A 13,300-nucleotide genomic window follows, 5' to 3' on the forward strand; every position below is an offset into this window, starting at 1 on the left:
GAGTTTGCTGTACAAATTAGCAGCCACTTTCCTAAATTACCACTGATGCTGCACTTCAAAAATAACCAATTGGCTGTAAAATGTTTTGATATGCCCTATGGCTGGGAATAACACTACAGAAATAAAAGACTTTCGTCTTTCTTACTCTGCAAGCTTCTGCTATTTGGAGAAAGAGGCTATGTCTCAGCAGTGTAACTGTGAGAACAGTAAAGTCACTGACCCTCAGCCAAACTACAGAAAAAAAATCATAAAAGTGCCCAGTAGCACTATATGTAAAGAAATAAGCATTAAATGAAACAGGAAGGAAGAGACACTACAACAACCAGTACTCAAGATTAAGGAGGGATTGGTAAATGGATACAGCTATGCCTGCATAGTTTATGGCAACATTTTCAACCTTCATTGGCTTACTACCTTGCAATCCTCCCAAAAGCAACCCGTTATTTTGCACTTGATGCACATAAAATGATATGAAATCAACCTCAGTGAGTGCCAGTATTGCATCCAAAGGTTGATTGCATCAAAGCCACAGCTAAAAAATCATATTAGCTCTTAAATCATGAAATGTTTCCAATGACCCATTTTCACCCAAGATTTACACACAGTTTGAAGAATGCCATTTAACTTATGAAGCTTGTATATAGTGTTAACCAATAGTTTGCAGGCTTGCTTGTTAAAATTATCAATCATGTATTCACAGGGTACGCTGCACATTACTCTACCTGAGATCAGACTCATGGATGGACAGGATGACCCCAGAGGTCAAAATGTTTTGTTGGACCGTGGCTACAATTGTGAACTCGCTTTTATTTCTAAGCAGCTGAATCACTTTCTCCGCAACGTGTGGAGCCGCCTGTATCTGTCTCTCCACATCTGAGGGAAAACAAGTACAATCAATCACAACACAAGCCATATGATGCAATCATCCAACACTATTCCCCTGACATCCCCCACTGCTGTTCTCCTCAGGATGCTCTGAGTAAAGCTCTCTCTCTGTTTTACTTTCCAACATTTGGAAATAATTAACATTTATCTGTTCAGCAACCACATCTCCAAATGCATTTATGAATATATTGTGCAAAGCTCAACATCAAATAATAAAACTCAAAGGCCTTTGCACAAATCTGTAAAATAGGAACACAGAATGAGATGAGTTGATGAATCAATTCTTATATGGCATTCAGAGCACAATACACAATGGAGGAATATTTGCATACTTTATTCAGGAAATTCAGTCTTCATGAGTTATTGTCATATGAAAGCATGTAAACCTCTTCACCAATAGTTCCAAGTGATTTTTTTTTAAGTTGGTCGGATGTAGTCAGGGAGTCATTTCAATGTTCAAATCAAGAATTCCTTTGTCAAACTTTGCAGCCGGTTTGTTTAAAGATGGCACGCCAGCTTCTCATTTGTGTCAACATGGAGTGATGTCTGGAAAATTTAGACTTATTGACTGTTTACTGTATTATTGATACAAGTTGATGAATAAGAAAAAGGCTGAACTGTAATCCCTTGAAGCATAAGAGCTTTTTGCTGCACACCAGCAATTATGTTTTAGATATTCAGCACCTGGGAACAGGAATGTCACAAGTGCATTTTCTCTGTTTTATGCTTGCTATGGCTCACTTCAAAATGAATTCAACACAGAAGATGGCAAAGAACCAGCCTTTTAAATGAAGGATGGCCTTCTCATGACATCTGCTCAATCACTTTTAACATCTGCTGCTAATAATAACTCCAATCTTGATTAGTGATTATCTGTTCAGATAAATTAAAGAAGGGATTTACAATCCAGTCTTCAGATTTTCTGTGTTAGTTATAGGCCTGCTAGATGAGCATTATATCTAGTTTGAAATTCATCATTGAAAATCATTCTGTGCAGAACACATGAAGGGTGGTGAGCTCCAAATGTTCAGTCTATATTCCCTGGGAAGTTCAACCAATTCAAAACAGTGACGGCATCGGGCTGAAAGGGCATTTATGTTTTGTTCTATAAAGTAAATCAGGGCAAATGATGGAGACCTCACCCCAGTGTTGTTTGGACATTTAAAACAGTTCTGAGTATTCATGAATTTAAACATTGCACACAATTATATTTCAGAACTTGGAAACATCAGTCTATTGGGTTCAAGTAAAATTCTACAAATGTCAGAAGGTGAGTAAACCCCAAAAACCAACATATTCTGAGTAATTATACTGAATTAACCCTGAGTAATTAACCCTTAGAATGAAAGCAGAAGAGCACAGACATGGATCATTATTGCAATGGAATGATGAGACCTAGCATACCAGCAGAAATTTTCATGAGTGAAAGCTCTATTTCAAATCTTGGACATTAATGCAATCATACCTCTTTGTTTAGGCTCCATTTATCATTATACAAATACAGGAATTAGGGACAGGAAGAGGCCATTCAGCCCCTCGACACTCTTCCATCATTCAATGAGTCATAGCCAATCTGATCTTAACCTCAAATCCTCTTTCCTGCCAAATAACCTTTCACTTTCTTTCTTGCAAAGAATCTACCTCCATCTTACAAATATTCAAAGATTCTACTTCCAATCTCTTTTTGAGGAAGAGAGTTGCAAAGACCCATGACCCTCTGTGGGTCAAAAAAACTTCATCCCTGTTTCAAAATGGGCGCCCCGATACTTAAACAGCGACCACTAGTTCCTACATTTTTTCCATAAGGGGAAACATCTTTTGCACATCCACCGTGTCAAGACCAGAGGGTTGGTTAGCTCAGTTAGCTCAGGAGGCAATGGCCTACTGGTTTGATTGCTGGACTGTTAATCCAGAGTCCAATATAACATTCTAGGTTCGAATCCCGCCATGGCAGATCATGGAATTTGAATTCATAAAAACTATCCAGAATTAGGAATCTAGTGATGACCATGAATCCATTGCTGATTGTCAAAAAAAAACCCATCTGGTTCACTACTGTTCTATAGGGAAGGAAACTGCCATCCTTACCTGGTCTGGCCTATATGTGACTCCAGACCCACAGTAATGTGGTTGACGCTCAACTGCCCTCTGGGCACTTAGGGATGGGCAATAAATGCTGCCTAAAAGCAACACCCTCATCCCATGAATGAATAAAGGAAAAAAAGTTGGCTGGACAGCTGGTTTGCAATGCAGATTGAAGCCAACAGCAGGATTTAATTCCTACACCAACTGGGGTTGCCATGAAGGACTCTCCTCAGGATGATGACCATCAGCTTAAGCCACCACCACCAGTCATCTCTCTCTCTAATGAGATAGCAGTCCTATGGTCTGGTAGGGCTATAGTGATTTCAACTGTATGTCAAATCCTTTCAGGAACCTATGTGTTTTGTGTGCTTATGTACAAAATGTGCTACCTGCTACCCCCTTTGTCTCACAATAAAATACAAAACAGGGTTCAGCAATCAAAGAAAGTTAAATCAGTTGCTGTACCCATATGAAATGTGCATTATTTTTGGAAAGTTTACAGGCTTGGTTTACACTAATCTGCCAGACAGGGAAAGTAAAATCTACCCAGAGCTTCTTTGCAATGTGTTCTTGACAAATCACATTTTTGGCCTATTTTACAGATGATGCAATGTCAAAAGCCACGGTACAAGGTTACCCAAATGCACTGCCTAAATCTCAATTTTACCAGATCCTTTGTGGATTTGAAAAGAGAGCCAGCAAACAGAAATATGGTCTCACTTCCATCAGTTACTGGAGGATCAGGACATTAAATCTATCAGTTCATTACTAACCACAAGAAGGAAAGCACAAGGTGAAGAGTCCAACAGCCTCAGCATCTCCCTTACCCTTTAGTTAATCATGTTGGATAAATGTGAGGTGTTGTATTTTGGAAAGGCAAATCAGGGCTGAACTTATATGGTAGGGTCCTGGGGAGTGTTGCCAAACAAAAAGACCTTGGGGTGCGGGTTCACAGTTCCTTAAAGGTGGAGTTACAGGTAGACAGGGTAGTGAAGAAGGCATTTGGTACACCTGCCTTTATTAGTCAGTTCATTGAGTATATAGGTCTTGAGATGTCATGTTGCAGCAGTACAGGACATTGGTGTGGCCACTTTTGGAACATTGTGTGCAATTCTTGTCTCCCTCCTATAGGAAGGATGTTGTTAAACTTGAAAGGGTGCAAAAAAGATTTACAAGGATGTTGCCTGGGTTTGGGTGGTTTGAGCTGTAGGGAGAGTTTGAATAGGCTGGGGCTACTTTCCCTGGAACATCAGAGGAAAGGGGTGACCTTATAGAGGTTTATAAAATGATGAGGAGCATGGATAGGGTAAATTGTCAAAGTCTTTTTTCCCAGGGTAGGGGAGTCCAAAACTAGAGGGCACAGCTTTAAGGGGAGAGAGGAAAGACTTAAAAGTAACTTTTTCATGCAGAGGTGCGTGTATGGAACGAGCTGCCAGAGGAAGTGGTGGAGGCTGGTACAATTACAACATTTAAAAGGCATCTGGATGGGTATATGAATAGGAAGGGTTTTGAGGGATATGGGCCAAATGCTTGCAAATGGGACTAGATTTATTTAGGGTATTTGGTTGGCATGGATGTGTTGGACTGAAGGATCCTTCACTATGACTCTATGGCTTAAAATCACATACACACATACTGCAACCTTTTACTGTTTGGCACAATAGTGATTTTTGTTTAAAATCTGTCTGCCTTTTGCTTGCTTCAGCAAACATCATAAAACTCATGAATAAGATATGATATGTTTGATGGCCTTCATCGGAGAGGTTTCATCTATGACCACCATGATGATTTGAAGACTAATGACTTGAATCCCCCTCTATTTCTGAACTTGGAATCTGTGTGTATGCTTGAGATATTAGTTTTGCCTATCCACTCTACACATGCGCTGTTTGCACTTTAACTTTTCATTAGAAGCACAAGTTAGCTAAAAGAGGTTTGTTAATACTGAGGGAGAGAAACAGAGATGGGGTGGGAGAGAAAGCCTAGCTATATGGATGGTGGGAAAAGGCTAAAAAGGTGAAGGAAAATGATTGATTTAGTTGTCCTATTTACCTTGAAACAAATACGCTCTGCTGTTATTATATAATCCTGGTACCTGAGCAACTCCCGTCCTTGCATTATCTAGCTCCAGTTCTGTGGTGACATCTATTTGCAAGTCAGGGTCCATTCCAAACCCTAAGACTAGAAAAACAAAACAGGATTAGCAACAGGGTAGCTGCACTGTGCAAAGTTTAAATAAAGCAAAATGTTTGTTTCCTGTCTATCAGTAAAGACCAATTCTCTGACTGTTTTGAAGAAGAGTCACTGGACCCGAAACGCTAACTCGGCTTTCTCTCCACAGGTGCTGCCAGATCTGCTGAGTTTCTCCAGCAACTTCAGTTCTTCTTAGTTTCAACTGCATTGTCAGATTTCAATCTGTAGCCTCTTCCAATCAATTCAAATCACTTTTTCTTTGTCGTTGTTAATTCATGAATCGCTGGTGCAGCTTTTAAAGCCCTTAAAATTGAGTTTACTATGAACTCGGCGTGAAAGCACGGATTTTTGTTTTACAATCCTAACATCTCCCGTAGAAACGCGCAGAAGAAAACGCAGCCTAGTTCTGTTAAGGAGTCGGGCCACAAATGGTTAACAGCCTCTCTCCCTAAGACACACACCCACACACACACACACACACACACACACACACCTGACCCAGGTCAGCCCTCCACACAGTTGTCACCTTGGAGAGTGAAGCATAGTACTTAATGCTAGCCCCCGGTTTATTTACTGCTCAATATCAGGGCGGTTCGAGATATGTCGCTTTCTAATGAATGGATGGATGGATTTCTCGCTTTATACAGCAGCCCTACCCCACAGCAGACTCACAACCCGGGCCGCTACAAATTTGCATGAAGTTAATTCTCTTTTTAAAAAATCAACCTAAAGTGAGCAAGGCGATACATTCCCAGCTGACTTCAAAGCTGAGGACCAAATGGACTCCGATCAGAGCAGGCAGGACAGTTTCTGAACTTTAATTTTACTGACTACAATTAATCCGAGCAATGACGGGAACTCTATATTGCGATGGGGAAAACAGTGTTCAGAATAACAAACGTGCGCATTCTCAATTAAAAAAAAACCGAAAGAACTGCGGATGCTGTAAATCAGGAACATAAACAGAAGTTGCTGGGAAAGCTCAGCAGTTCTGGCAGCATCTGTCACCGGACCCGGAATGTTAACTCTGATTTTTTTTTTCTTCACAGATGCTGCCAGATGCTGAGCTTTTCCTGCAACTTCTGTTTTTGTGCGCATTCTCAATTCGCACAGCTCAAATAAAGTAGCTGAAAATAAGAAGGGTCTGGGGAGAGCAGGGGAAGCCGTGCGCAGCCCCGTGTTTAACAAAATCTCCAGTGGGACTGCCTGTATTCACACAGGCTTCAGAGAATCAAGTCAAGCTCCATTAGACTGACCCCCGGGCAAGATCTATCCATTTCACCGGAGAAAGGAAGGATTTGGAAAGGGAATAAACTCGCCTTTGATTTGAAATCAACAAGCTTCTTAGAAGCAGGAGAGGGGACAGCCGCTGTTCAGCTCCCCTCTAACACTGGAGTCTAACACTTATCCCTCAAACACACAACTTCCCAACAATAAATAAAAGGCAAAAGGTAAAATAAAAGGGGCCGCGGTTTCTTCAGAAGGATGCATTGGCATCATCAAAACCTTACCTGGTTTTGCAGAGATCATGAAAGCTAAAATCATCGGAATTAAATCCATTTGCTTCTGCTGCAACATTTCCTCGTCCTTGGATGTTTTAATTGCCTTCTCTCTGTCTGTGTGTATGTTTGTTGTTTTTTTTCCCCCCCGCTTTGCTGTATGTTTGTAAATATCACAGCACGGGGAGCTGCTTCCTCACTTTACTTGTCTGAACTTGGCCAGTGCAGTGCGCTCTCTCTCTCTGTATGTCTGTCTACCACTTGGCAGATCCTGGAAACGCCTGATGTTCCTCCGAGGAGCAGTCCACCCTCGATGGGATAGGGGGGTGTGAGTGGTGTGTAGAGTGTCGAAATCCTGTGCACACTCACAGATATTGACAGGACAAGCCCCCTCCTTCCCTCCCTCTTTCCCCTTCAGGGGAGCTCTGCCTGAGCTGATGCTGCAGCCTCTGCCTTCTCTTTACCACGGGCACCTCGCCCTTCCCCACACCCCCCGTTTCCAGGTTTATATTGCTACCTCGCCGGCGGTCACCGAATCCAGTCGAGCAATTCCATAGTAAATTGGATTCAGTTCATTCTTATCCTGCCTTATCCTCCAACATCCACACTCCTGCACGTTCAAACCCCAGCTTCTCCTTCGAGAAAATGTGCCAGTGAATCTAACCCAGCAAGGATGTGGATGGAGGAACAGAAGCACCGAGTGTCATCCCAAATCCCACTGAATTGTAGCCTCTCAGAGTAAACGCACCGCTTCCGCACTGAAAGCACACGTGTGACATTTAAAATGACATTTATTTCGTGTTTCTTCAAGTTACATTATAGGATAATCTCTAATTTGGACATCATAGAGGCAAATGTATAATGCATTAAGTCGTATTTATACACATAGATACAAAATCTGAGGTAGGGCCTCAAGAATAATGATCTATTAAATGAATCGTGCACATTACGTATGCAAGATAGCCATCAAGCATAGGGAATGAGACACTTACATTAACTTAGATGTATACCTGTAAATGTGTGAGATCAATCAATGACTCTGATGGCCTGATTTGAGGCACGTATCTGTATCCATAGGCAGCAGTACCCCATATGGGATGCACATAAATATACATGACATTACGTAAGTAATTAGGAATTAACCTATACAGAGATAGGTCCACTTAAAGTGTCTGAGGACACCACACATGTCACAATACAAATGACTTACTACATATGGCAAAGTATAGGTTACACTATTTACGTTTCATCAAATACAACTTTTATTTCTGACGCTGGGACACATCAATAAGGCCAATGGTCAACCTGATGTATGGAAAGACAATGTGTAAACTTAATAAGAAAAATGTGCTTCAGCAGCTTTCGGCTTCACTCAGCTTTCAGACACAACCTGTCTTTGGTACCCACTGCCTGAAGATGGCTTATAGGATAACAAGACTGAGAATAAGTATTGCAACTAACATTAAGGTGCAAAATGACTAATACATGTTCTTTCAATATTTATATATTATTATATGATCAATATCAGGATGCTGATTGGTCAGCAAATACCAGGGGAAACACATCTATAAATGGTCTTCATGGGTTTGAACACTGAAAGAGGTCTATACTCTATATGGAAAACAATGACATCATTTGATGAGGATTAAACATACGTATAAAATAAACAAAATCATGAACGTAAATTTTACCTGAGACCCTCTTAACACGAAGACAGACAGACAGAAATATTGACAGAAAATCCCCGGAAGACAACTACTGTAAATTTCAGACTAAACTGTTTTAAGGAGGTTTCTTTTTTTTGGTTAAAACTACACTATGCTCACCATCTCTACGTTTTTCATAAGATACTTAGAGGGACGTGACACCACTACTACGCACTATATGAACACAGCTCACATTTTTAAAAGCATGGACAACTAGAAGTCACATCATAACATGAAGAAAATACAGTCTGGCCAATTATTGGGAGCAGGAACAGTTAACATTGTCTTGGTGCTGCAGAGGTTGGAGTGAACATATTAACCCCAGCCTCTATTGGAAAAAAAGTCAAACAGCAAGAGACTGTACAATGCATTACTTTTACAAGTTCTTCCAGTATTTGGCAACGTAATAAGTAGAATTGCACAACAATTTTTTTCAGCTGCAGATAAAGTAAATAAGGAAACTAGAATGTATAGATTGAGATAACTGTTAGGCACAAATCACAGGACAGATTCTGTAGGCAAAACATATGTGAGTGGGAGGACAGGGAGGTGAGTGAAATGGGTGGGAAAAATTTGGAATTGGGAAGTAGCTGGGAGGAAGATGGGATCAGGGAAACAGATTGAAGTGAGTAGCAAATGAAGACCAGTAAAGAGAGATAACAAGAGTCAAGGAACTCTGGATTAACATCACGTGCTAAAGGGAGGGGTGATGGACAATGAGGGAGATTGAGTGAAAGAATGAAGGGAATAAATGGAAAACAAAGAATGTGGAAGGATAAGAGGGAAATATAAGTGGATCATGAAAACTGAAGAGAAAAGGAATGACAGTATGGAGGGGAAATGCAAGTAAAAAAAAAAGAATTATTTCAAAGTGATGATGCCATAATTTGAGTGGACAGGTATACTAAAAACAGGTAAAATATCCAAATAATAAACTATGTTAAACCCATATATTTATGTAGAGGGATAGTGAATACTAGAACTGAGATCCTAATTCCATGTCTTTGGGTGACAGTTTGAGTCCAAGAGAAGAGGTCCCAAGGGGGTCCATCATATTCTTGTAGCGTTCTGCACGGTGCTGAGTTAGGAATGGACCCCAGTCGGGTTGGGGGCTGCACACCAGCTTAAGCCTCTGAAAATGTAAAACACAATTTCAGAACTAAAAACAAAACATTCAAATAATGCTCATTACAACACAAACAGCCCTAAAGCTGTACTTTCAAGATACAGATCCAAAACATTATACCTCTATAAAGGAACCAGGGGCCAAATGCATCTTAATCACGAACATGATCGGGATCCATATGACAGAGCAGGCCAGCATTAACCATCCCATCACCATCGACCAAGCTGGATATCTGTAATTTTCATATGTCATCGGCTCCCACTGGTAAAAGCTGAAGCAAAGGATGAACTAGAAAATGAAAGAAATACACATAGGTTTATTATTCAGAAAGTGAGCTCTACAGTTTGTTTCAATTATTAACAATTAAGTTGTTCTAATCCAACAAATGCATAGGTAAAAGGAACTCCAGGCTATAAACATACCAACATATAAATCAACTTTGAAAAGACCATTAGACCCTGCGATGCTCATCCACTGGCCTTCACAAGAGATATGGAACTTCTTACCTTAATATATCCCTACCATAGAATGTTTGTAATCTATTCCACTGCATTACAGTTTGCCATCAACATCAAATACATTAGAGAACCACTTAGCAGTAAATTAATGTTGATGGATATATGTCAATGTCCTATGCTACACATAAAATGCAGCATGAACACATATTTCACGCAATGAATGTAATGCACTTGCTCATCACCTCATCAATTTGCACTGATAAATAAATTATTTATATTGCACCTTTAGGTCCACTCCAAAAGACTTCACAGTCAGCTAAGTATTTCGGTCCAGTGTAATGAAAGCAAATATAGCAGCAAACTGCTCACAACAAAGTTCCATCAGTAACAATGAGATAAATGGTCAGATAAACTATTTTAGTGATGCTACTGAGAGAAAATATCAGGATTATATCCTTTATCTTCTCTGAATGGTACAATAGGAATTTATTATGACCACCAGAGAGCAGGCAAGAACTCTGAAAGATGATCGATCTGACAATGCAACTCTTCCTCAATACTCCACTGAAGCCTGTGTTGAAGGAGTCACATCTGAATGTCATGTAATGATTTTTGTAAATTATTTCTCTTAAAGCTCTAATGAGTATTTTAAACACTGAAGGTGGAAATTGCCCGACATGAGTAGCTGCCCAGATATCAGGCTATTAATTAAGACATCTTGAAAATAGACTCTGATTACTTATGCATACTGAGTGTTCCATTGGTGAAACTAATCTCTCATGGTGCAAATTACATAAAATAGCAGTTGCCTTAGGTTTGTCAAAAAAGAATTGTAATGCAATTTCAGGATTTGTTACGTCGCAAAGCAATTCAGTTTTGCTTTGGTAGTTCATGACATTGTTGAAAGATTTTTTTATTCTTTTTGATGATAATGTGACATAAAGGTTCAATATATACAAGATGTTCTGTCAATATAGGCACTAAACTTGGGTGGTATTGCTCTTCAAGAATGTAACACTTTTACAATGATAACTTGGAGTGATGTAATGGCTTTAACGTAGAAAAATATGCCAAAATGCTTCACAGAAGCATAGTCAGCCAAAAATAAACTGACTTCATTGCTCTGTCTCTATCTCTCTCTCTGCTTACAAGAAACTCCCTAAATTAGAGCCCTGAGCCCAGATATTTTGTTGCCTGTATAAATGTCTCCTTCTATGGCTCATTTTTAGTGTTTGGCTGAGTGTGCTTCTCTGTAACACGATTTTCCTTCCTACATTAAAGCCATTATATTAATGCAAATTATTACTGAAAACATCGTAAGTCCTTGTAAATTGAATGGCAACCTGAAAGATCCAAGAGAAGATGTCGAGTAGCAAATAGTGAGAACTAAAGCTAAATTTTCCTGTATCTGATTGCTACTTAAACCATCAGTAAAGTATGGGCCAATAACCCTAACAAAAAGTGTAGCATAACTGGGAGGAACAGGTAACTTTGTAAACCATATTTTCCACCACAGGAGATACCCTTACATTATAGTTGGATCTGTCACAGATTAGTTCACAAAAAAGTGCTATAATTAGTCAACAGTTCCATAATAATTGTGTCATGCCAATACCAAGATCAAATGGTACCAGTGTAGGCACAATGGGCTGAATGGTTTCCGTCTTCACTGTAATAATTCTGGGATTCTATCTAAGACAAGGTAGATTGACCTTGGTCCTTTTGTCTACGAATTCCTTCACATAATGGTAGACGTCTATACAGTATATGTAACAATGGCGCAAAGTACCAAGTTATTTCTCAGTTTCTAGTATTGACATCCAGTAATGAAGAAAATGGAAGCATTAGAAGATACGATACATACTGTAAGAATTGTAGGAGTGACAAAGGCCCAACAAATTCTCCAGAAATAGCTAGGTTGGAATCCAATCATCATCTCGATATCTTCACAAAACCGTTTCAAGCCTGTTAGCACAGAAATTCAGTATTAACTGATATTGTTTGATTGGGCATTGGGGCTGTGTGAGGGGGAGCAGAGAGGTGACAATGGTGATGAAGACCATTACAATCATCACTTTTTCGTGCATTTTGCCTCTCTAAACTGTTCTCTGCTCAGCCAGGGGAACGATAGAACAAGTGAACTGCTTTAACAAAATAAAAATCACCCACTTTAATGAAATTCAAACATTATAGATATACTGCAAACGGAGCTGATACAATCCCCCCACTTTGGGCTGATGCAAAGCAGAAACAGATTCAAAAATGTGCAAAAGTCCTCTCTAACTGCAGTCATAGTGGAGTGAGTCTCAGATTAGGTGTCAGGTACAAGCAGTGTCACACCATTTCATCACAGCAGTTGCTGTTGTATTGCTCCAACCAGTGTAAAGTCAACATGTGTATGTCATTTGGTCTGAAACCAAAAGCCAGGCAGTCTACATTGAAATGTCATTAAAGACCTGATAAGTCCATTTGTTCACTTATATTTTTAAAGCAGTAAAACTATTTCAATGCAGATCAGCCCGAGTGTGCAGCCCTCCAACAGAAACATGCTTGAGTGGGTCAGCGTAACTCAATGCTGTCCCTTTTGAACCCTGCTTTAGGTAGCTATCACTATAACCAATATGAACACAGACCTGTTCCCTCCATAGGTATGCACCTGGATTTATTACATGTCTGACTTATAGAATGGATACTGATGCTCTACGGTGATATTTCATTGGGTTTAATTCATAAGTGCAAAATGTCCTTATAATCCATATACGTTTCAATAGTGAGCTTCTTCTCTAGGAGAAATGACTTCATTGGTGACCAGTAACTATCAATTAAACGCTTGCTTTACAAGTGTGAAAAACAAGTTTCTTGTACATCCAATGATATGGCTATTACATCATTTGAATAGTGATTAAATGCTTAATTTAGCATTCAGGGCTACAAATATGATTACTTTTCTCTTCATCTTTCAAAAGCCTGTTCCTGATTGAGTTCCAAATCCGCACATGTTTCATTGCCTTCTGAAGAGTTGTTCTGAGCATGAATGCTTTTATGGCCCACCATTATAAATATCTTAGCAGATGCTTTCACAGTGATAGTGGTCTTGCTGAAAATGCAACAATACTGAGAGGGATTTTGTTTGTGTTATAGGGTGAAGTTATTATAGATTGTAAAATCCTATTTACACATCTAAGACTTGGTTGCAAATGCCAGGTTGGCATATTTCCCCTGATCGCTGCTTCACTCCAGCTTCTGCAGTTGAGATGTTTGCAGAAAGAGCACCACCATGTGGTGAATACAAATTCTAATTGAACAGATGGCTCTCCATTGGAGCTAATGGGACGGAATATAAGGCAC

The 13,300-nt window shown here is 39.7% G+C and overlaps 2 protein-coding genes across 3 annotated transcripts in view; both read right to left on the bottom strand.

Moving 5' to 3' along the window:
* The window catches only part of LOC109924430 (protein kinase C-binding protein NELL1-like), a 219,048-nt gene extending 212,055 nt beyond the window's left edge, over positions 1-6,993 (bottom strand). For both annotated transcript variants that reach the window (XM_048607080.1, XM_048607078.1), the window contains exons 1-3: positions 6,675-6,993; positions 5,023-5,151; positions 723-873 (exon numbers count right to left, since the gene is read on the bottom strand). In XM_048607080.1, coding sequence (XP_048463037.1) covers positions 723-873; positions 5,023-5,151; positions 6,675-6,741 — 347 coding nt within the window. In that variant the 5' untranslated portion in view covers positions 6,742-6,993. The remainder of the gene's footprint in view (positions 1-722; positions 874-5,022; positions 5,152-6,674) is intronic.
* Positions 6,994-9,344: 2,351 nt separating this feature from the next.
* slc6a5 (solute carrier family 6 member 5) overlaps positions 9,345-13,300 on the bottom strand; it is a 61,709-nt gene continuing 57,753 nt past the window's right edge. The window contains exons 15-17 of the mRNA XM_020518693.2: positions 11,817-11,917; positions 9,615-9,782; positions 9,345-9,500 (exon numbers count right to left, since the gene is read on the bottom strand). Of these exons, the coding sequence (XP_020374282.2) occupies positions 9,345-9,500; positions 9,615-9,782; positions 11,817-11,917 (425 nt within the window). The remainder of the gene's footprint in view (positions 9,501-9,614; positions 9,783-11,816; positions 11,918-13,300) is intronic.

This window comes from Rhincodon typus, chromosome 17 (genome assembly GCF_021869965.1).
Source record: "Rhincodon typus isolate 14 chromosome 17, sRhiTyp1.1, whole genome shotgun sequence".
NCBI classification, from domain to species: Eukaryota; Metazoa; Chordata; class Chondrichthyes; order Orectolobiformes; family Rhincodontidae; genus Rhincodon; species Rhincodon typus.